Below are 23,957 nucleotides of genomic sequence, written 5' to 3'. Positions count from 1 at the left end.
GCAACTCAAATCATCTTCTGCGTACTTTAAAATAATTCTTTCTAGATGATTATGTGTCATCTTCCTTGGATAAAAGCAGGTGAACTAGTTAACATCAAAAATATTTCCCTCTTTTATCTGTGAAACTATAATTTCACATACTTATGGAATTTGCACGAATCCCAAATACAAAAATGCTATCATAGCTATAAAATAATTTTTCTTGATTTCTTAATTTCTTAAGAAGGAGATTTTCTACCAAAAAAAGGACTACATGAATGGTGTTAAACAGAGGACATTCAAACAAAATTCAGCATGCTATTATTCCTCTAGAACTATTTTATTAAGGCCTCATGCAAATAACAATTTCAATGATACCCCTGAGTTTTTTCAACCTTCCTTCATTCATTCCATAATCCATAATGTATTGAAAAAGAAACAAATGATTTAATCAAGGATTTATAAGCAGAGAGAGAACCCAGTAAATATATTGTTGAAGCTAGGTCATCATGCGTTATTCTCATAGTATTTTGTGTTAGCCCCCAAAAAGCATCTAATTAGATATGGTAAAACTAAATTTTAAAAGAAAATAGGAAAACCTCACAGCAGTTCATCAATATTTACCATGGATGCAATTTTTAAAAACAATTACATTCAAAAGGGAAATTGTGAATGTAAACCAAACTTATCTTAAATCTCTAAAACAGACACTTGAAAGAGAACACAATTTCTAAGTATACCAGGATTTGTATTAAATATTCAAACACTAAAGAATAACTAAAATTCCAACAAAAGTTTCTTAGATATCCTGCTCTTGCTATGTATGTTTTATAACATAAAAGTAATAAATAATAAAAAACATACATGTAATGTCAAGTTACTTTTGGTAACACAAAATTTAAGGGATTAAAGAATTCTTAATAATCCCAAAGACAAAGAACTTTTCAAACTGGACTCTCAAGTTCCATTTAAAATAATTGTATATAAATAATTATTGATAAATAAGAACAAGGGGGAAATCCCAAAGCATTTGTAATTATGCTCAAGGGATTTAGAATCAGAGCAGATAAATATCTTTTAAACTGATGCTCTGATTAGGGAACAAACAGCAACATTTTTAAACTTTCAATTAGCACTTAATTCACTGGCAATTTGTTCAATCAATGATTTGTTTCTAAAGCCAAAATATGTCTTTTAATTATTGCAATAAATCTACTGTAGTCTCCACTTCAGACTAAAGTGTAAATTCTCTTTTTAAACCTTACTATGTGAATGGAGAAGGCTGTCTAAAAGTTATCTGGACTTGTCAAACCATGAAAATCCCTTAGTCTAACATAAAGTCCTGAGCACTAACTCTATAGAAGTAATTAAATCAGTATAACTTCCTAGATTATGAGCCATCCACTGCAGGTGTCACTTTATTTTCTAACACACTGAATATATGTGTCACTAATACAGAATATTATCACTACAATTAAGTCTTCAGACAAGCATTTCCACAAGTTAGTATTCCAAACATGTTCACTTGAGTTAAATAGGATTCCTGAACCAAAACCACCTCTGCAATGCCAGGGTTTGCCATAAGTATACAATAGGAACTAAAATAGTGATACAGAGGTGTGGTCAGCTACTCTAGCAAGGTTGCTCACATTTTTATCTTAAAACCACCTTTGTGGTCAAAGCTCTACACCTTTGAGAAAATATTCACTGAACCAGAACCAAAGACAGAGAGCACTGTTTACAGATGACTAAGAAACATGCATTTGTGACAGTTGTGAGGTTTATTTTACGACATCCATAAGTCTAGAAGAGGAACTTAAAAGATTTCTAAAGGCAGTGATTACAACCTCATTGTTACCTATTCATTGTCTTACTTTAAATCTGTATCAACTGGGCTTTCTAGGACATAGCAAGTATTCTATTAAACCTGACCACAGAAATGAGGCAGGGAAAAAATCTTAAAATGACAAAAAGAAGTTTGATAATCAGTTAAAGGAAATAACAAACAGCAAGATTCTAATTGTATGTTGCCCAATTAGAACTTTTAAATATGTAGCTAAATTCAAAGGACATGATTAAAGTAATAGAAACCTGGAACATGGACTATTTTCCTAACCATCATTTTTAGTTACATGTCCTTCATCAAGTATTTCTTTCAAAATCTACTAGGTATACACACTGTTTAGATTTATATAGACCAGAAAAAAACCCTGTTTTCACTGCTGTTATTATGCCGTGGCTGTTGGTTAGCAGTATTTGGTTCACAATGGATATGATCAATTGGCGTAACTAGATTTTTCTGAAAATAATTTGATCCTTTAGATGATCAGTTTCTAGAAGGATCAGAGCACTGACAACTGTATAGGAAGAAAGATCCAAGAGAAACTGAGAACAGAGAATCAATGGAATTTGAACAGAGGTCAATTGAAAACACAGGTACAGTTTTGAGGAAAACCTCAATATTTAGTTATAAGGAGACAAGGGAGAAAGCATGTGAAAGAAAGGACTGTCTTTTTTTTCCACTCTCTTTGACCCGTCACATGCCAACCAGAGAACAGCAACACCCAAAGGCAGGAGAGAGACTGGAAGGGCAGGGGTTCAAGGGTAAGAGGAAGACATCTGAGCAGAGCCCCTCGCACTTTTATATAAAGTCCCAAATCCCACAAAACTGATAGCATTAATTTCAGGACAGCGTAAGGAGAGAGGATTCAAACCACACACTGTGCTCTTACCGCGCCACCTCCAGTCTTATTAAAATGGGAGGTCTGCAGGAGAGGGTGGCATTGAAGAGCAGGCTGCCTGCAGAGACACTGGCTGGGCTGTTCTGCTACCACAACAGCCCTTTCATCCCCAAGGACCTCCCTGTAACTGGTGCCTTTGGGTCTTTTCTCCTGGGCTTGTCTGATTCTGCAGAGAAGAATCATCTATCTTCAGATTAGAGGGGTCTTGGAGCAGAGTGGGGAAGAGGGTTAAGGATCTTTCCACTCAACATGCCTCCCTGCCTTTGGAGAGGTATCAGTGCTTGAACTCATGGCCCTGGTCCAGACCCCCCAGCATAGCCACTCCAGAGAGTAACCCTTCAGTATTTTGTCTGCAGTTGGAGGAGTAGCCACCTGGCTGCCTGGTTTGGGGCAGTGGGCAGGACCAGCAGTTCCAACTACAGCTTACACAGACTCTTCAAGTCTCCTGCTTTTGCCCCCATGCATCCTTACTTGGCCAAGTTCCTTTCTGCGACTTCTGGGAGTTAATGTGGTAAGTGGTCCTTGCCACTGCTCGGGGCTCTGCTTTCTCTAATCAGCCAAGGTGGTGACCACCAAGTTCATTTGCTTTCTGGTTTCCAAAATGTTGACTCTGAGATCTCCTTTTCATTTGGCTTTGTTCCTATGGGTTTCCTTTTCTCCCAGTAATTTTTGTGAGGTTTTAGAGACAAAGGAAGTAAACACAGGCATGCATGTGTTCAATTCCCACTATTTACTGAGGAGTTAGGAATTATTTCCTATTAAATTATTTCTTCCATTCTTCAGTAACTTCTGCTAATTCAAAGAATTTAATTTTCTTACGCAAATACATCAATCCCTTGTTAGTGGAAACAAATCCAGTAGAATGGTGAGAAAACCAAATAGCAGCTACTGTAACTGCAGCCAAGGTAAAGTGAGAGATCTCCACATCAGTTTTCTTTCTCAGGATTAGTACCAACCACAGTAGAAGGTCTTAGTGTGAAGCAAAATAGGAAGCAAAGCACATTCCGGATCCGGGAATACTGAATACAGAAGTCGTATGAATGCCTCAAAGTCACTGGTTTCACCCAATGAACAAGTATACAAATTTCAAAAGGAAAAATCAGTACCACAACTCAGGGTCAAGCAAAGCTGAGACCTTGTCCTGAGGCTCATGCAATACTCAGTTCTCTGTTGTCTTTGCAACTATGGCTTCTTTCCAGGGCAACTATGGCTTCTTTCCTTAATTCCATTATTTCCAGTTACGTAGAGGGCAGTTCTGACATCTCACTGGATCTCACATTCAAACCAGTCAGAACCAATGGCACCCTCACTGACCTCCACTTCTCCCTAAAGGATAGTTCTCCTCTCACGTTCCTCATTCTAGCTAACCCACTGAGATTTTCTCTACCTCTTCCTCTCTGTTATCTGCTTTACACAACTTGTCAAGTCATTTTATTTTTTCATTCACAATGTCTCTCTGGTGTTCATGTGACGTTACTTTTAAGAGTGGAAATTAAGGAACAGTTAAAGGTCCCCAAAATAGGAAAATAGTTAGGTAAACAATAGTATATCTACATAATGGAGTATTAGGCAGACATTGGAATGATTTTTTTTAAAAAGACATTTAATTACATGAAATTATGTTTATATTATAATGCTAAAGAAATTTTTTAATCCAAAATTAAATATATATTAAGATCAGAAGGAAAAAATTTAACAAGGGAAAACAGGAAAGGGGCACAAGGAAATTTTCTTAAGTAGTGGCAATGCTCTAGGTCTGGAGTTATAGTTACATGAATGTATAGAATTGTTAAATCCATTGAACATTTACTGCCTTACACCTGTTCTTAAATTGTGTTCCAGGCAGGAGTTCCTGTTGTGGCACAGCAGAAATGAATCCGACTAATAACCATGAGGTGTGGGCTCAATCCCTGGCCTCGCTCAGTAGATTAAGGATCTGGCATTTCCATGAGTTGCGGTGTAGGTTACAGACACGGCTCAGATCTCATGCTGCTGTGGCTGTGGTGTAGGCCAGTGGCTACAGCTCCGAATCAACCCCCACCCTGGGAACCTCCATATGCCACAGACGTTGCCCTGAAGAGCAAAAAATTTTAAAAATTAAAAAAAAAAATTGTATTCCATGTATGAATATCTACTTTTTTTTTTCAATTTAAGGGAAAAACCTCATTTTAAAAACTGACTAGGAGAAAACTGGCCAAAATGTGGACAATGACCACATTTAAATAATGAATCTACAGATAATTTGTTCCCTCTGGTTTCCAAACTTTCTTTTTTTTTTTTTGTCTTTTTGTCTTTTTGTCTTTTCTAGGGCTACACCCACAGCATATGGAGGTTCCCAGGCTAGGGGGTCTAATTGGAGCTACAGCTGCCAGCCTACACCACAGCCACAGCAACAGCAACGCCAGATCTGAGCTGTGTCTGCGACCTACACCACAGCTCATGGCAATGCCGGATCCTTAACCTATTGAGCAAGGCCAGGGATCAAACCCAGCAACCTCATGGTTCCTAGTCAGATTCTTTAAACCACTGCGCCACAACGGGAACTCCATGGTTTCCAAACTTTCTTTGATGATACAGGGAAAAGAAGAGAAGATGGGGAACTCCTTTATACATTCTTTGTTTCTTCTTCCTGCATCACCAGCTGACAAGATGAGGACAACCACCCTAGGCTTTGGCCATCCTGGGTTAAATCTGCCAGCCTAAAATCTCCATAAAGGACCTGGCAGAAAGCTTTTTTTGTGGGGCAGATAAAAGAAACATAAGAACATCATTTACATTTCACCTCCTATTCAAACACCTTAGCCACTCTCTGCTTGCTGTCTAAAGATTAACTTTAACCTCCTCTAATGAACCCACCAGGACCTCTGTAATCTAGACCCAGAGGGCCCACAAATTCCAACTATGAACCCCCACTCCCTTTAGGCTTCTATTTCAAGATTAAACTTTGCTCACAGTAAAAGGCAACCTTTTACCTGCTGAAATGGTGACAGGAAAGTTCAATTAGGAGTTCCCATCGTGGCCCAGTGGTTAACGAATCCGACTAGGAACCATGAGGTTGCGGGTTCGATCCCTGGCCTTGCTCAGTGGGTTAAGGATCCAGAGTTGCCGTGAGCTGTGGTGTGGGTTGCAGACACGGCTTGGATCCCGTGTTGCTGTGGCTCTGGCGTAGGCCGGTAGCTATAGCTCCGATTCGACCCCTAGCCTGGGAACTTCCATATGCCGTGGGAGTGGCCTAAGAAATGGCAAAAAGACAAAAAAAAAAAAAAAAAAAAAAAGAAAGAAAGAAAGAAAGTTCAATTAATTCTCTCTGGAGCCGATTATCCCCGCACAAACCATCACAAGGAAATTTCACACAGAGAGACAACTACAGTGCACTGTCTCCAGAACTGGAAATGCAGCAGTGAATCCAAAAGTGAAGACTGTTGATACTAAATCTTGGAATCCAAAAATAGAGGAGTCAACACTTCAAGAGTCACAGTGCTTACTGTGTATAAATATGGGGCAGGCCGCCATGCTGCTGCGCTTGCAGCCAAGCACTCATGCCCCACACACAGGCCCTGTGATACTAGGGTTTTTGCTCCATTTCATTACCCAAGGACTGCAGGTCCTACATCCCAGAAAAGTATTAAAACTGGTAAATTAAGCAATTTCAGTAAGAACCAAAGTGTACAAGGTGATGAAACAATAATGCAGGGCTTTTTTTGAGAATGCATATAGTCCAACATCTGCTTTGAATGCTTTACGGTTCAAAATCAGCTAATGCTAAAAAAACTAAACCTCTTGAGTTCTGAATTAAAAAAACACTTGAGGCTCCTGATGTAGTAGCACTGAGCATGATGGCTACTGAATACGTGTGTTTATATGACATCACTGAAAATAAAGGGGAAACTGCCAAAACTGTCGCTGTCCCTTACTGTGTCTATAAGTCTCTGTCTCTGTAACCCTTCATTAGCAAAATAAAGCCCTGAGCTAGATGGTGAGCAGTGAAAACAACAACACACCTGACCTCCATCTGACCAGAGGTTGACCTCACTCCTTACCAGACACTACTGCTTCACAATGAAAGGAGTGAGACAGTCCAGCCCCGCCAGCCTCATCTTGCAGGGGGCTGGGGGAGTATGTGTCCAAGTTCCTCAGAAAGAAACAAGAAAGGGTTCTAGGGGCAGGAACTGCCCACCAAAACCCTGTTAGCTTCCATTTTAAAAGTGTTTTAAAAGACCATTGCCTTCCAATTATTTTACCCTTCATATAACTACTTCTACTTTTCAGAATAGGGCATAACAGACTCTCCACTTTGTACCCTATGGCAGCACAAATACAAAAATCAGTTCTCTAGCACCTTATATACATCTCAGCTTAACAAGTTTTTCTAACATCTAAGAGAAAGAGCCAAAAGTCCCACAAAAGGAAGAGGCCTCCATTATTCCAGCATGTTCTACCCTATTCTCATAAAAGCCCTAACTTCTTCAGGAAGAGAAACCCCAAAGTAGTTTAAAACAGCCAATGTAGCATCTAACACCACTTGTCCAGCCCTGACTCTATGTCTGCAACCTAAATTTCTGTAGGATCAGGAACCATCATACTCTCCAAAATACCTTTATTAATAAATAAACTCACTCTCCAACTTACCAAATAGTTACAACTAGTTCCGGTTTTACTCAGAAACACCCTCTCTTCCATGTGTCTCACCTGCCAGCCTCCTAGCACTGCTCCTCCCATCAGCCCTGTACTGCCTTAGGTCTGGACTTTCCTGCTCTCCCTCCTCCACCATCAGACTCATCTCCACCTTTCTCAGTTCTTCACTGAAACTACATTTTTACTCTAAAGTCCTTTATCTTATCCTCGATTTCCAGAGGCAACTTCCTCTGCAGAAGTCATTAGATAGCATGCTTCTTGTTTTCATCTACAGATCTAATTTGGCTTTTAATACTGGTCAGAAGCCAACTACCTCCTGGAAATGACCTGCTCGTAGTTTTTTGCCAAATTCTTGCCTCAAGCATTAATTACTGTCTCTGAGAATTCCACATGGAAAGCATTCATTTTCTCCATTTTTTCCTATTAATAATGCACCACTGTGGTGTAACTGGCATTCTCCTTAGAGAATCAATCAATAAATTCCTCTTTTTCATTTCTGTCTCTCCGCAGTAGAGAGAAGACTGAACACAACTAACATCAAGTGCTTCACTAGAGTTAAGACCCACTTATATATATCACAGGCAATATTTCCCAATCATTTGATTATCCATTCTCTTAGCAGATTTTTCCATTACTATTGCTTACACCACTAACCCTGTTTTCAGTTTCAAGGTTAAATTAAAAGGAAGGAGAAAAGAGAAACCAAGAATAAATGCAGAACGGTACCTTAGCCTGCAAAACTCTGCTGTCAGCTTGGGGGTATGGGGGAGGAGGGAAAAGGGAGACTATTCTCACAGTGAAATGATAGAACTGGATAGATCGGTGCTAGACAAGTCACAGCTGTCAAGCCATTTTATGTATATCGAAAATTCTGAACAATCTGTAAAGCAGTTAAGCCAGAGGGACTACAGCTTGTAAATGAAGCAAATGGCAATCATGAGTAGCTCTTTGCTTCCTGAGTAAAAACCTGCTCCTTAGATTGTTTAAATTAAAACTAAACACAAACTCCCTGTCAGATTCTTTAAGAGAGAATGTTTGCAGGAGAGAAGTAGTAAATTATTAATACAGTGTGGATATTAATAAGCAAGAAATATCAGGAAACATTTTATGTAGGTGAACTAAGAGCAGTACACATACATACAAACACGTATATATAATAATACACAAATGGGCACTTGAAGATTTACAAGGCCCTCGAAAAAAAAGGCCTGAAAATAAAATTTCCCAGAAAGAACTAATATTTAAAATCCAACAGTCAAAGAGGGAAAGTCACCTTAAAAAGACAAAAAAGCTTTCAGGTTAGCAAGACTTCACCGTAACCAGAAAAACTGATTAATTCATCCAAAGAAAAAATTAAGTCTAGTAGAGGTGGCAAAGGTAGTGCTATGAATAATGATAATAATATCAATAACCTTATAAAGTTATAGTGGGTAACAAGCTTAGGGGATTAAGACTGGTCCAAGATCACAGCAAATGGCCCAGGTTATTCTGTCTATACCACTGACTTGGGGAAGAACCACAGAACAGAAAAGCAGGCTGTACCAATTTAAATGCTTCCAAGGATTAGAGGCCACCAGGGCAGTGGAGGGGCATTTAATCATCTAACGCCCTTGCTCCAAATCCAAGCTAACAAAGCCACTGAAGGCTCCCTTGGCTGCTGACATAGATGACCTGCCTCTAATGATGGGGCAGAGAGCAAAGAGGCGGGGCGCGGGGGGGGGCAGTGAGCGTGAACTCGGGGGTACAACCATCTCAATACGACCATAGTCTGGGTGGAAGAGAGGAGAGTTGTGAACCACACCGCTTACCTCCTGAGCTCCTCCTCACCCTCAATCACCACATACTCCAACCTACTAAGAGGGAGTGTGATAGGGCAGGAAAAAACATTGATTCAAGAACAACACAGGCAATGTAGTTATTACACATAGTGAGGTGGTGGGGGAGGGAAGCCGTTTCTTCAGCAAAAACAAACATTTAACCCTAGAGTCTATTATTTGGTAAAATAATAAGCAAGCAAAAGGAAAGCCTCATCAAAGCCCTTATTACCTATTCAGAGGAGCTGAAGGAAAAGAACACAGTACAGAGGCAAGAATTTAAAACTAGAGATTTTAGTCATCATCCCATTTAGAAAGACTGATCCCTGGAGAGTGATGGGCACAGCAAGAAGGACGATGGTCTGTGTAACCAGACAGACTGGGTTCAAATCTCAGTTCTGCCAGGTACCCAGGTGAGCACCTTCAGCAACTTTCTTAACCACTCTCTACTTCCTTTACATCACCTATAAAATGATACATAATAATATATAACAATATGTAACACAATAATTATATGATATTTTATAATATACAACAAGAGGGCTGCTGTGAAGACTGAATTCACTTACATGGTAGTTGTTGCAGATTATTATGCTAACAATGGAAAGTATACAGGTGCTGGTGACCCCTTTCATTAGTATGGACCTTTATTAGGAACCTTTAAGGAGTAACTATCCAACCACAATCTAAATAATGCAACCATTATAATAACCTACAAAAACTGACACAAGATAAACCAAAACTCTGAATAGTTAGATATGTATTTTAAAAATTAAGGTGGTGGGGAGGGGAGGATTTGGAAGTTTGGGATTGTTAGCATATAGAACTGATAAACAACAAGGTCCTACTGTATAGCACAGGGAACTATAGTCAATAGCCTGTGATAAACCATAAGAGAAAAGAATATGAAAAGATTGCATGTATACATATATATATACACACACATACACATATATATATGCATAAATGAATCACTTTGCAGTACAAAAGAAATTAACACAACATTGTAAATCAACTATACTTTAATAAAATATATTTTTAAAAAAAGAAAGAAACTGAATTCACTTCCAGAAACCTTCCCATGGAGAAAACTCCAGGCCCAGATGGTTTCATTGGTGAAATGATTCTAACAACTTCATCTTTCATCTTTAGTTACGGCCATAAATGGGAAGACCCTGCTCCTTTCCAAACTTATATTTTCCAGGAGAGCAGCATCAAGCAGAGCACTGCACACATAAAATCAAAAACTTATCTGTCTTTGAAAATTTAATCAAAAGCTACACATCCTCTCCCACAAAAATAAGCAAAACACAAAATTTTGAAGTCAACATCAGGAGGTCCTCTAACCCCCACAAAACCAATCTATAGACACCCAAAGATGCTAAACAAATACTGTTAAATAAGCATTAACTGAAGTAGCACAGAGTTACTATAGTTTACGGAAATGACAAGTGCTGCTAGTTTCTCTACCTCTGATAAAGTACAAATGGCAACAATCTGTTCATAACACTGAGCAGTGAATTCTTCCTGAGCTCATTATAAAAATACCTTTAGGTAATCATCATCATAACCTTAAATTCTACTCAAAGCACCAAGGAGTTCTTCACCTTCGAATTCAGTTCTTAGGTCCTATCTTTTAGACTTACTCTATTCTATCCTTAAAATTTTCCCCAGAGTTTACTTCTTCAATGTATTTCCCAGATGTCACTCACTTTATTTCTACTTCCAGGCTTGGAGGCAGCCCTTTTTCCCTGACCCCACCCCCAAAGGTTCACACCTACAGATCTGATCTCCTTTCAGTCTGAAAGGCCACCTCCAAGGCAGATTCTGGCCAGGATGCTTAGCTATACTCGTCATCAGACAGCAGGAAGATGAAAAGTGGAAATTCCATACTTCTCCCTGGCAGTTATCATCCTCAAGGCTACTGTTAGACAGCTGTTATTTTATGAAAAGAAATCCTCCATCCTTCAGCCTACTGGATGCAGTGAAGTTAACAAAGCACTCCTAAGAGTGTGTAGGCAGACTCTGAGACCTTTAAGTGCGACTTAGCATTTTTCTACAAAACCATATTATTCTATTAAGAGGTCAACCAGAAATGCGATTTCCAGTTAAATCACAAAACGTATAAAAGATAAAGTGCTTAGATAACCAAGTGACAGGGTGTAATTTGAGAGTGGGAAAATATAAAGCGAATGTGTGGCCAAGAAACAATACAAAAAACTCAAGGAAAGATTTCAAAAGAAGAGAAGAGAAAATTGTTCAACATATTTCATCATAAAACTACATTAGCTTTGGAAAATCATATATTCTACAATTTAAGACATATACAGATTTAACCACAGATGAGGTAGGAGTGAGGCAGACTTTGAAACCAGGAAAAGCCAAGATAGAAAGAGAATATATGAAAATAATAACAGCGAATGACCAATGCAACAAAATAAACTTTGTGCAGGAGAGAAAAGGATTTTACTCTAATGAGGATAGCACACCCAAGATCTCACCACTGTACGTGCAATCACTAGAGCCATCATTTCAACTTCCTCGTATTTCATGTACAACCCACTAGCTCCCCTGAGCCACTGCACTGAAGCGCAATGATGCCCTGGTGTCACTGGTCTTTACTCCTTTTCCCCCTGCTCTACTCCCATGCTGATAATTATCAATTTCCACCTCCAACCTTCCCATCTAAGACTCCTATAACCTCAAAGATAACACATCAAAAATCAACACAGAACTCCTGCAATGCTAGGGTCACTGCTGTGGTAGAGATTCAGACCCTGGCCCAGAATCTCCATATGCTGAGGGTGAGGCAGGAAAAAAAAAAAAAACATCAACTCAGCTTCCACCCAAAACCTGCTCCTCCTCCTGCTGTACTTTCCTCAAACAGCAGCATAAGAGCTACCTAGTTTCCAAGCCATCCTAGATTCCTTCCCCTCTCTCTCTCTAAATAAACTCAAACACTAACTGGGTTCAATTATACCTCCTAGTGAGTCTTAAATGCCGTCCTTTGCTCACCTTCTCTGCTTCAGCCCCGTACTTGGTCTAAAGTGTCTCTAATACAACAGTGTGGAATCGATTCCTCTCTACTGTCAGCTTCAGCCCTCTCCAACCTATCTGACCCACTGCCACGATGATACAAACTTGACTATGCCACTCTCTGATTACAACTTTTCAATGGTTATCCACTGTCTGTGAGCTTCTTTCAGGATCTTTTGGTCCACATCTTCATCTTCGACTGCCATCACTCACCTCCTCCTATTGCCCCTTGACACACACACAGACACACACACACTTACTGCTGTAACAACACAGCACTACCTGTGTTCCTCTGAATATATCATGTGGTTTGGGAATTCCTTTGCATCATGTAATTCTCACTTTGATTTCAACACTATTCCAGCTACTGGAAAACATGTAGTCACCTTTTAATAGTCTAGGCTTTCTTCACTTTGTAAAGCCTTCCTTGACCACCCCTATCATCCTCGGATTACTTCCCCTCCTCTCTCCTTCTTCCTTGCCTTCTACAAATGCACATATGACATTATCTTATTGTTCACATAAGTGTTCTCTCTAACTGACTGTGAGTTTTTTGACAGAGCAGGACCCTGTCTTTTTAAAATCATCAAAATGTAAAGGTGTGGCTCTAAATCACTCAGTAAACATTACCTGTAATTAATTAAAATGATGTCTTCACACACAAGATTTCATCTCACATTTGAATTATCCCCCAAAGAGATGTTTTCTGAAAAAGAATATGTGTGAATATAGGGTATAAAATACTGGAGTTCCACTGTGGCACATTGGATTAAGGATCTGACTACAGTGGCTCAGGTCACCGTCAAGGAGAGAGTTTGCTGCCCCCCACCCAGCACAGTGGGTTAAAGATGTGGAATTGTTGCAGCTACAGCATAGGTCACAACTGTGGCTCGGATTCTAACTCTGGCTTGGGAACTTCCATATTCCACAGGTGCAGCCATAAAAATTAAAAGAATAAAATACAGAGTTTGAGTTGAGTTAAAAAGAAAAAAATTAACCCAAGATTACTTGGAGAGCCAGAAACTCTTACGAAATCTTTCAAGTAGATGCATAGCAACAGAACCAGAAAAACATGAGCATAATGTGGTAAAAATACTGCCTCAAGGCCACTTGAGATGATACAAGGCAAAATGTGCCAACACCTGAGGAACTAACAGTCCTGGTTCTCCCTTTTTCCATCAGATATGACCCCATGAGAAAGAAACACATAGAAGAAATCACTTACAAAATAGAGGGAACTACTATGAACAATGTTGTAAACTTTAAGAATGACAGAACCCATTCTAAATTTTTTTTTTTTTTTTTTTTTTTTTTTTTGTCTTTTTGCCATTCCCACGGCATATGGAGGTTCCTAGTCCAGGGGTCTAATCAGAGCTGTAACCGCCAGCCTACGCCAGAGCCACAGCAACGTGAGATCTGAGCCCCATCTGCGACCTACACCACAGCTCACGGCAACGCCGCATTCTTAACCCACTGAGCAAGGACAGGGATCGAACCCACAACCTCATGGTTCCTAGTCGGATTCGTTAACCACTGAGCCACGACGGGAACTTCTGCCATTCTAAATTTCTTTAACTGTGTCAACCACTGAATTGGTCAAGTTTGTGAGAGATGACCACCAACTCCCTCCACATGCATGAGGAGAAACGGGACTTAGCAACTGGCTAACCCAAGGCTCACCATGAGTTAAGCGGAAGATGAGAAATGAGGACAGTGGCTTCAACTTTCTCTATGCGGGGATCTTTCCACTACCCCATGCATTCCTTCTGCAGGTGAGGTAAGCGCTATATTGTTTTGTTTTACTTTGTTTATACATAAAGAGTTATTTTTCTTTCTTAATTGTAACAATCTGTAGGTGGTATCCAAACTTCATTTAAATGCTAGAAATGGTTTCTCCACAGCTCACAGATGACTTTCATCTGCCACTCTTTTCTTACTCTAACAAGAATAACAACTCTCAAAGGACAGTCCCATCAGTCTTTGGTGATAATGCTGACATCACGACATACCACCTCAAGTCATCGCTCTCTCTGGTTTGTAAAACCTGGCTATTGCTTCATGGACATTTCACTAAAAGCACTAGCATTTCTCTCACCAACCCCAGTGAAGCAGTTTCATTTCACAGTAATAAGAGAAATAGGTGAGGACAGTAACTCTCCAACAGGCAGCACTGGAATGAAAGGGCCTGAGGTCCACTGAGGCATCGCAAAATAACGCTGCCAGCCAACAGAGCATTTTCAGTACACAAACAGGAACTCTTTGAGTTCTTCCAATGATTATAAAGTCAAATATCTAATAATGAAATCATCAAAACCTAAAAATGACATTACTAGTTAAATGCTTGCCATGTGTTAGAGAATGTTCTAAGAACTTTACATACATCGTGGCCAATCCTCACAAAATACCCCAAGGTAGGTACGATATGTATAGCACCACGATTGCTGTACATCAGGGACTCATAGGGGCTCCCTTCTGTAAAAACAGAAGGGAGTGGAGGGCAAGTAGGGACTTGGCTCCAGTCCCTATTAGAGAGTAAATCTGTGTTCATTAGGTAGTGTGTGTATTTGAGGTACTGAAAAACAAAGCACAGGTAGACTACCTGTGTAGCAAGGTGGGAGGGACTGTGGCCACCCTTCCCCCAATCCTACATACTTGTTTTAGCATCTCCTGAAAACTGGGCCCATAGAAGGAGGGCATTGCCCAAGGGGATATGTGTGGCCAGAGCTGGCATTTGAGCACAAGCGTGTGTGGTTCCAAAGCCCTTTCTCTTCCTATTCTACCATACTACTTCTTTCTGTGCACACGCCAGACTAAGAATGGTGTAAAGTTAGCAGTTAGCAATTTCACAAGATGTAAAAAATAAATTATACCTCTGAGAATGTTACACTCTCATCTAGAAAGTCAAATATCTAATGCCGTAGAATAGCATGCACAACACAGATTCAATACTTCCTAAAATAGGGCTCAAGTACATTTTAAAACACGTACTCACACACAAATGATAGGAGTCTTCTTTTAAAAAAAAAATTTGATGGGCGTAGAGGGGCTGGGGGGGAGGGGCAGATGGTAAGAGAAATGGTCTCTCTCCTTTGTGAGACTGAAGCAGTTTTAGGACCAAGCTGGTTCACAGGAATAAAAGAATTTTGGGATTAGGCCAAATATTGGGTTTTAAAACTAAATATAATCCAATGACATCCAATTATCTTCATCGTAAACTGAGAGCCTGAAATACCCATTATTTTGGCCACATCCACAGCACATGGAAGTTCTTGAGCCAAGCATCAAGCCCGAGCCATTGCAACAACGTGAGCCACCACAGTGGCAATGCCAGATCCTTAACCTGCTGCACCACAAGAGAAATCTGAAATGCCCACATTTTAAGAGGGAATTTATTCATTCATTCAACGATCTCCAGGTGGGCCTGAACTAGGAAGCATGCTAGAGGCCACAGAGATGTGCATGAAACAGTTCCTGCTTAAAAGTACTTCTAAATGGAAAAGTCAAATGTATGAAAGGATTAAATATCAGAAAAGGAAAAAATTCCAAAAGGATGGGTTGTCAAGAAGTGGAGGAACTGAAGGAAGGAGAAAACTCTGGGCTTTTCAGGAAACAGTGGTAGGCTTTTTAAGCAAGATCTTAAAGGAAGGGGAAAATCAGAATTAGAGGCAGAAGGGCAGGGAATACAGGAGGGTCCAGGAACAGGGGGAAAGGCAGACCATTACAAAACAAATCCATAAACACACGGATGTCCTCACACAAGGCCAAATGATGTTACGTACTGGGATATTCATGGGGCTGTGGCTAAATTAATGATGGCACATCAACACAATGAAATGAAGCTATAAAAAGGAAGGAGGCAGCTTTATATATACTGATGTACATTATGTATTGCTAAGGTACAGAGCAAGGTACAGAGTGTGTAGAGAGTATGCTACCATTTGTGTGTTTGCAAAAAAACAATATTTATACATATATGCTTCAATATTCATGGACTATCCATGGAAAGATATAGAAAAAAGTTATAAATGGTGGATACCTCTGCTGACTGAGGACACAAGTAGGTTAAAACCAAAAGCCTGTGCTCTGCAGAAGGCAGGGGGACTAGAGAAGATCCTAACTATCAGGGTGAAAACTTTGGAGAGCAGCAAACTTGAGAGCATGGCCTCTCAACAGACCTTTGAAGTCAGGTAATTCTTTGTGGTAGAGTTGTCCTGTACACTGAAAGATGGCCAACAGTATTCCTGGCCTCCATCCATAGATGCTGGTAGCACCCTCCTCCCACCCCCGGCTGTGACTCCCCAAACTGTCTCCACACAATGCCAAGGTGCCCTGGGAGGGAAATGATCCCTGGCTATGCTCAAGAGCCACAATGTTAACAGTTAATGTACAAAACACTGTTTTACATTCCTGTGAATTAACAAATGCAATATACACTCCAATATGGATCTGAAGGATGCACTGGATGTTGTTTTGCAGTTACCTTCTTATGTCTGCCATAGTTTCTCAGGTCATGACAATTCAGGTCCCTTCCCAAATCTGAACCATTCATTTTTTGACCGTATCTCCTCCCTCAGAGAGGTCTGTTTTCTGCATTTGTTAAATACAAGTGATAAAAGTTAAATAGAAAAGCTAAGTTGATTTTCAGCAATGGGCTTCCCAATGAAGCACCGACCCCCTTGGATATCTTCAGCATAATTTCATGAGTTAGGAGACCAGGGCCACCTCTTCCAAATAACATGCTTTCCAGATCCAAGACCTGCTAGGATGCCAAGGAAGGCAACCCTCCCACAGAAACCTAACAGAAAACCATATTTTGGCTCAGCTTTAAAAACTAATATAATTATTGACAAAATAAGAACATAATTACTTGTATTATGCTAGTAATGTTTCCTCTCATAACTCTTTAACGAACACAGAAAGTACAAGACACTGTTCAAAAATAATGAAAGACATTACTCCTGATTTTAAGAGTATAAAGAGAATAATTAGTTTATAGAGCCAAGAGAGGCTTTATCTAGATTCTACACATCATAGTTGTATTCAGCTTAAAGCCATTTCTAATATACCACTACGAATAAGAAGAAAAAAAAAAAGTCAAGACATCCAACAAGCTTGAATATTTTTCAAACACAGATCTAAAACTTTTGTTGATTCTCCTGTGTCTTTTCTTTCCCCAATGCCAGAATTCCCATATCAAATATCCTGGCAATCTTGGCTCCATATTTTGAAGTCACTGATTCCTCCAATACTGTTGTTGGTGAAAAGTTCTGCATTTCATTATTATGAAACCATGGTCTTCAAATTCTAGTATTGTGCCAACTACTTTAGCTTAGCTCTCAGAAGGTTGGCTCTCATTTGTGGAGGTGACTGACCACCAGTGACCTGACGCTGCAATAAATACACCTGTGAGTCCCTCTGAAGGTGCTTACGGTGTCCGCGGCGAAAAAAAGAAACTCACCATTCTAACTACTTCAGGGTAAGTCTGCTCTGTCAAACAGCCTCTGCTTATTGTAATGTAGTCCACCAGTTCATTAAGAGTGGAGCGCTTGTATTCTTTCATTTTAAGATCAGATAGCGTGTCCATGAAGTCAAAAATGACACAGCACTGCTGAAGTTTCTTTAGGAACAGTTCAGGCTGCTCTGAGGATGGAACGTCTAAGAAAAAAAAAGGAAATGGTGTAAGTCTGTCATCAATTTCTAGGTAACAGGAATTCTCTGTGAAAGTTTACTTCAAAAGCAAGCTCAAAAAAAAAAAAAAAAATCAGAATTCACATGACAACAGCGTTCTTTTTAACCGTCACACACAGGCAGGAGAGGGTACCACATCACTACTTCAGAGACCTTGTCCCTGGAAACTGCATGGTACCAACACAATTGACAGGATTTGCTATTCCACCAAAGACTGACCAAATTCCCAAGAGCCTTTAGAGAACTGAGGCAAATTTTAACCAAAAACATCCCAATGTCAACACCCTTATGCCAAAAACACTGAAAAAGGTCAAACTTTCCATTATGAGGTAGAGACAGAAGTTTTCACTGTTGGCTTAAATTAGTCTTAGTAAAAAATTTCAAAGAAGAAATGTCAGTTGATTCATTTTAATTTCATGCTGACACCCTTGGTATTTAACGCAACTGTTGTGTGTGTGTGTGTTTATATTTTTTGTTTTGGTTTGGTTTCATATCTATGAAGTTTCTTTGTCAAAGAAACTTGAAAAATCAACAAAATGAAGCAATGCCAACTCTCTCAAAGAGAGCACATTAGTAAGGGGACAGTGAGAGCAAACTCTACTTAAAGCTATGCTCTCTCTTTTGACCATCTTCTTCCTTTATGGTGGGAGAAAACTACTAACATTTTTATTAATATGCTCTCAGAATAAACATCTGTTCTTTTCCTACTAACAGCAGGGCAAACATTTGGTTTGGTGTCATTTTGAAAAAATATGTAGAAATTATAGGTTAAAATTCCCCAGCTAGAATGGAAATCTGACCTAGGGTTGGACATGAAAGACACTATCCAGGTTGTAGATAGCTCACTCCACTCCTATCTTCTTCCCACTATTTTATTCCACCGAACTGGAGCTTCTCTAGAAAGGCAACACAATTATGACAAGAAAACCTCTGCTACCCTCATCCAAAGCGAATGACTCATTAGTCCTCCGAATACTCTCTGAGGTGAGCAAGTAGACTGCATTATTGCTCTCCATTTTTCTAAGAGAAAGTGAGAGTAATTACTGAGGTCCCACAGTGAAGGAGTTACGAAGCTGGGCACAGCACCCAGGCCTCTAACCACACTCCCACGTTCCTTCTGTACTACTTACTCAAGACAGACGTGAACAACGTTTGGGCAGTCACATGCAACCATCCTCAGTTGCCAGCCTCCTAGTAAATGCTTTACAATGGCCTCACAGCTTGGGCCACCTGCTCCCTGGAGGTAAGTAAGATGGCTAACAGCACCTGTCTTACAGCCCCAGCAGAAGGGGTGAGGGCTAGCTTCCTAGTCATAGGATCCACGTAATTTCTCTCCAGATCCCCCTTCCCCTCTTCACATCCCACAACCCAAAAAGTACCTAGGACTTCAGGGATAATTCCCCCAAAATGCTGCCTACTGACATTGACTTTGGGTAAGCCTAGATGAAGTGCAAAGGACAGGTGAAAGTACAGAACTTCGCTACCAGATATAAAGGAACAAGAAGCAGCGATATTTTTGAAGGTAGGTAGCACTGCTGCTACTCTCAGCAAAAACAAGTTGTAAATTTAGAAATTTTCTTCAACCAATGAGTTTCCCCTCCCACCCAAGGAGGAATAAATCCCCAAAGGCCTAATATGTCTTAGAGTCAAAGATTTTGGGGTTTAAGCCATGAGATATGTCTTATTCTCTGTCCCTAGACTTAGTCACTTTCAAAACATACAGCTTTATAAGAACTAAATTTACACAGACCAAGCTTTAATTGCCATCTGCTTCATATGTTTAAATAACCACATAAACCAACAAAAACTAAACAGGGCTGCTTATCAACATATATATGACTATATGTCCTTAACCAATAGCTTATTCCATGTACAAGACCATCATGGCTAACCATTCAAGATCTAAATCAGATCCTATACCTCAAAGCTGAAAAGCAGTTTGAAGCTGCACAGGTTACAACAAAAGGCTTATTAATGTAACATTAAAGTCCTCAGGCCAAATTTTAATTAATCCTATTTTTGATAAAGTAACTTTAACAAAGCTTAAAAACCAGACCAGGTACATGGAGAACTCCTTAACTCTGCACATACAATTTATAAAAGCATCTACTAATGATAGCTTTTCCTCCAAAAAGCAAACCATCATTTAAACAGTGACAACAATGTTTAATCTCTGTGGTTGGTGCAATAACACTCAAGAGATTCACATTGGCTATTTTTTAAAAATTCAGGCAGTTAATATTTAGTCCTTTTTTTAATGTTAGAAAGTTGAAATTTATTCTTTATTTATCCCAACTGATGTAACTGTCATACACAAATGAGAAGCAGGACATCCACCTGCCCAATAGAATAATGATAATAGCTAATTTATTGAGCACTTCTGGGTACACTTTTTTTGGGTACTATCCTAAGAACTTTACATATTTTGTAACTTTTTAGTCTTGACAACAACCCTATGCAGTAAGTACTATTTCCAATTTAACAGGTGAGAAAAAAAAGACATAGGAAGATCTGGTGACTTGGTGGAGTCTCAGAGCTAATCAGCAGTGGAGACAGAATTTAAACTCGCAATCCAGCTCCAGGGCCTGAACTCTTCACCACTGTGCAACCATCTAACTCAGTGCAATACAAGAGAAAACCCATATTCCCCAATACCTGTATGTGCGAAGAGAAAAGATGAAGAGCATAGAAAGAAATCAACCAAAAAAAATTTCATCACGCCCTCACTCATCAGCATCACCCTGAGCCCCTATTGCCCACTGCCTGAAGATTAACACATACAGCAACAAACTATGCTTTTTCTGTCATGGACTACATTCCTCTAAGACAACTTCCACACCCTCAATTAAAGAACTTAAGCAAACAAGACCGATCAAAAGAAAAAAAAATGGACAGGTATCCTCAAAGAGCCAATTCCATAGAGCAACTGCTTTTAAAAACTGTGTTTTCAATGGTGCTTAAGGATGCTCTAACTAGCAATGGACCAAGCACAGGGCTCTTCCTGTAACATCTGGCCTCAGACAGCCCCACAGAGCTGTTCTGCCCCTACCTTCCCTGCCCTCAGCTCCTTAGTCAAGTAGGATGTGAAAGGGTAGAATATTTAAAGGTAGGATGGGCCAGTATCAGAGAAGAACACTCTCTGTGTAGTGAAGAAGGTTCCAGTGACTGAAGTTAAATGTCTATGGAACCAGTTCCAGAAGCAGATACCAATATTCTCTTTCAGGTACCAGAGGCCATAAAGAAAATCTCATAAATGACAAAAAGAAGAAATCAGACAAGCAGTACAGTGTGCCCACATGCAATAACACCAGATTTTAAAAATTGAAAGCTACCCACCTCCCAAATCCAAGCCACTTGAAAATCTAAACATTTAGTAACTTAGATTGAAGGAAAAAAATAAAGGCAAATAATAGACATTTCAAAATAAACATAAACTAGAAAAATTAAGGTCATCACAGAATCGCAAAGCAAACCAGGCAGCAGATGGTTGTGTCATGTCTCTTCCAATGGAAACCTCTGTCCTGCACAGGCTGTCTCTACCCCCGGGGGAGGGATCCCACAGAATCACAGCCATAAATAATGAGGAATCAGTCAGTGCTTATATAAGACCATGAAGGTCATTAACAAAAAAACCCATCCATCCAACATCAGTGTTTGTTTAAAGCGGAGAATAACTGATCTCATTAGCATCGCTTGATAAGATTCCATATGGTCAGATTCCATTGCTCTGGAACAACTCTTAGAATTAAGACATCTCCAGAATATGTTTCTCACCCAAAAAAACGATGCAGTGACCAGCTGGTTGATCCTCCTGGAGATAGTATTTCTCACTATACTGTCCTTCGCTTTTAAGTGTGAGTCATTTTCTCACACATCTTTTCTTTTACCATCTCCCACATGCTCCTCTCACTGTTCACCAATAAACTGGGGATGACTATGGCCCCCCGCTAAGGTGTTCATCCCCAAATCATACTAAAACTTACAGGTGCAACAAGCAATGGAGAAACTGCACAGAATTCAAGAGAGGGAGGATGCAAGTTCAGATTAAGAGACAAAGTTTCTCCTTGTGTCTAAAGAATAGTCAACAGGTGTCAAATACATTGTTAAATACATTTAGTTACACATACACACTCCCCTACAGACACACATCTCACCCTCATTATGATTTCAAGGCTGTTTATTAGTTTGTTCATAATTGGCAGAACCTCGTTCCTCTCTAGTCAACAATTTCTACTATCCCATCCCATCGAAAGTTTGGGGCACAGAATCATGGATCCAGTATCAGCCCATCTTCCCTTAGGGCCTGATTCAGTCAGGACTTTGAAAGCAGAAAGTAGCAAAAGAAGAAGAAATAAAATATGAGGCCACTGTCCTTTGGGTTTGGTGCTCTGGGACTTCGGTGAAATGAAATTGTTGAAAATCAGAATGTTAAATTCAATACTTGCAAATATACCAACCAAGTAAATAAAGAAGGCCCATGTCATTATTCATTATCCCCAATATAAACGGAAGAAGGAAAACTGGTGTTTAAAAAAAAAACTGTGGTAGCTAACATAAGTATTAAATACCTGACCATTCCAATTACTCTGTTACCATATTCAAAGGAGGGATTCAAAAAACCTTTGATGGTGGTGTATTTTATACAAGTGTCTCAGTGATTTCAATGTGTGACCACAGCTGAAAAAAACCACTGTTTTTAAAGTAATAACTTTAAATTCCTTCTCTCCTCTCCTTCATCTTTCAAATTCTTTTTTTTTAATTACTCAATGAATTTTATTACATTTAAAGTTGTACAACAACCATCACAACCCAATTTTATAGCATTTCCATCCTTAACTCCCAGCACATCTCCCCAACCCCCAACCTGGCTCATTTGGAAACCCTAAGGTTTTCAAAGTGTGTGAGTCAGTATCTGTTCTGCAAAGAAGTTCATTGTGTCCTTTTTTAGATTCCACATGTAAGTGATAGCATATTGATGTTGGTGTCTCACTATCTAAGTTCACGTAGCATGATAATTTCTAGGTCCGTTCATGTTGCTGCAAATTCCATTACTTCTTTCCTTTTAATGGCTGAGTAATATTCTATTGTGTAAATGTACCACATCTTCCTTATCCATTCCTCTGTCAATGGACATTTAGGTTATTTCTATGTCTTGGCTATTGTGTATAGTGCTGCAATGAACACTGGAGTACAAGTATCTTTCTGAGTCACGGTTTTCTCTGAATAGATAGATGCCCAGAAGTGGGATTGCTAGATCAAATGGTAATTATTAAAAAGTTTGTTTGGAAGCACAAAAAAAAAAAAACCAAAATAGCCAAAGCCATCCTGAGAAAGAAAAATGGAGCTGGAGGAATAAGGCTCCCTAACTTCAGACTATATACAAAGCTACAGTCATCAAAACCATATAGTACTGGCACAAACACAGAAATATAGATCAGTGGAACAGGAAAGAAAGCCCAGAATTCAACCCACACACCTAAGGTCAACTCATCTAAAGGAGGCAAGAATATACAAGGGAGAAAAAACAGTCCCATCAAAATAAGTGGTGCTGGGAAAACTGGACAGCCACATGTAAAAGAATGAAATCAGAACACTTCCTAACACCATACACAAAAATAAAGTCAAAATGGATTAAACACCTAAATGTAAGATCAGATACTATAAAACTCTTAGAGGAAAATAGGCCAAACATAAACCACAGCAATATCTTCTCAGATCTACCTCCTAGAGTAATGACTATGAAAACAAAAATAAATAACTGGGACCTAATTAAGCTCAAAAGTGTTTGCACAGCAAAGGAAACCCTAAATAAAATGAAAAGACAACCCACAGAATGGGAGAAAATATTTGCAAATGAAGTGACTCACAAGGGATTAATCTCCACAATTTATAAATACCTTCTGCAGCTCAACACCAAAAAAAAAAAAAAAAAAACAACCCCATCAAAAAATGCGCAGAAGATCTAAACAGACAATTCTCCAAAGAAGACATAAGGATGGCCAAAAAACACATGAAAAGATATTCAACATCACTCATTATTAGAAAAATGCAAATCAAAATCACT

The 23,957-nt window shown here is 39.4% G+C and overlaps 1 protein-coding gene across 1 annotated transcript in view; it reads right to left on the bottom strand.

Annotated features, from left to right (window-relative positions):
• The window catches only part of PPP2R5E (protein phosphatase 2 regulatory subunit B'epsilon), a gene marked incomplete at its 5' end in the record, with an annotated part of 147,761 nt that overhangs the window by 49,112 nt on the left and 74,692 nt on the right, over nucleotides 1-23,957 (bottom strand). Inside the window, 1 exon segment of the mRNA NM_001244062.1 lies at nucleotides 17,664-17,860. Within this exon segment, the coding sequence (NP_001230991.1) occupies nucleotides 17,664-17,860 (197 nt within the window).

The sequence above is a fragment of the Sus scrofa genome, chromosome 1 (assembly GCF_054392235.1).
Source record: "Sus scrofa isolate SSC_HxYL_T2T_F1_AM1 chromosome 1, Sscrofa_HxYL_maternal_Yorkshire_Landrace_v2.0, whole genome shotgun sequence".
NCBI classification, from domain to species: domain Eukaryota; kingdom Metazoa; phylum Chordata; class Mammalia; order Artiodactyla; family Suidae; genus Sus; species Sus scrofa.
This window is presented reverse-complemented; position numbering and strand designations above follow the sequence as displayed.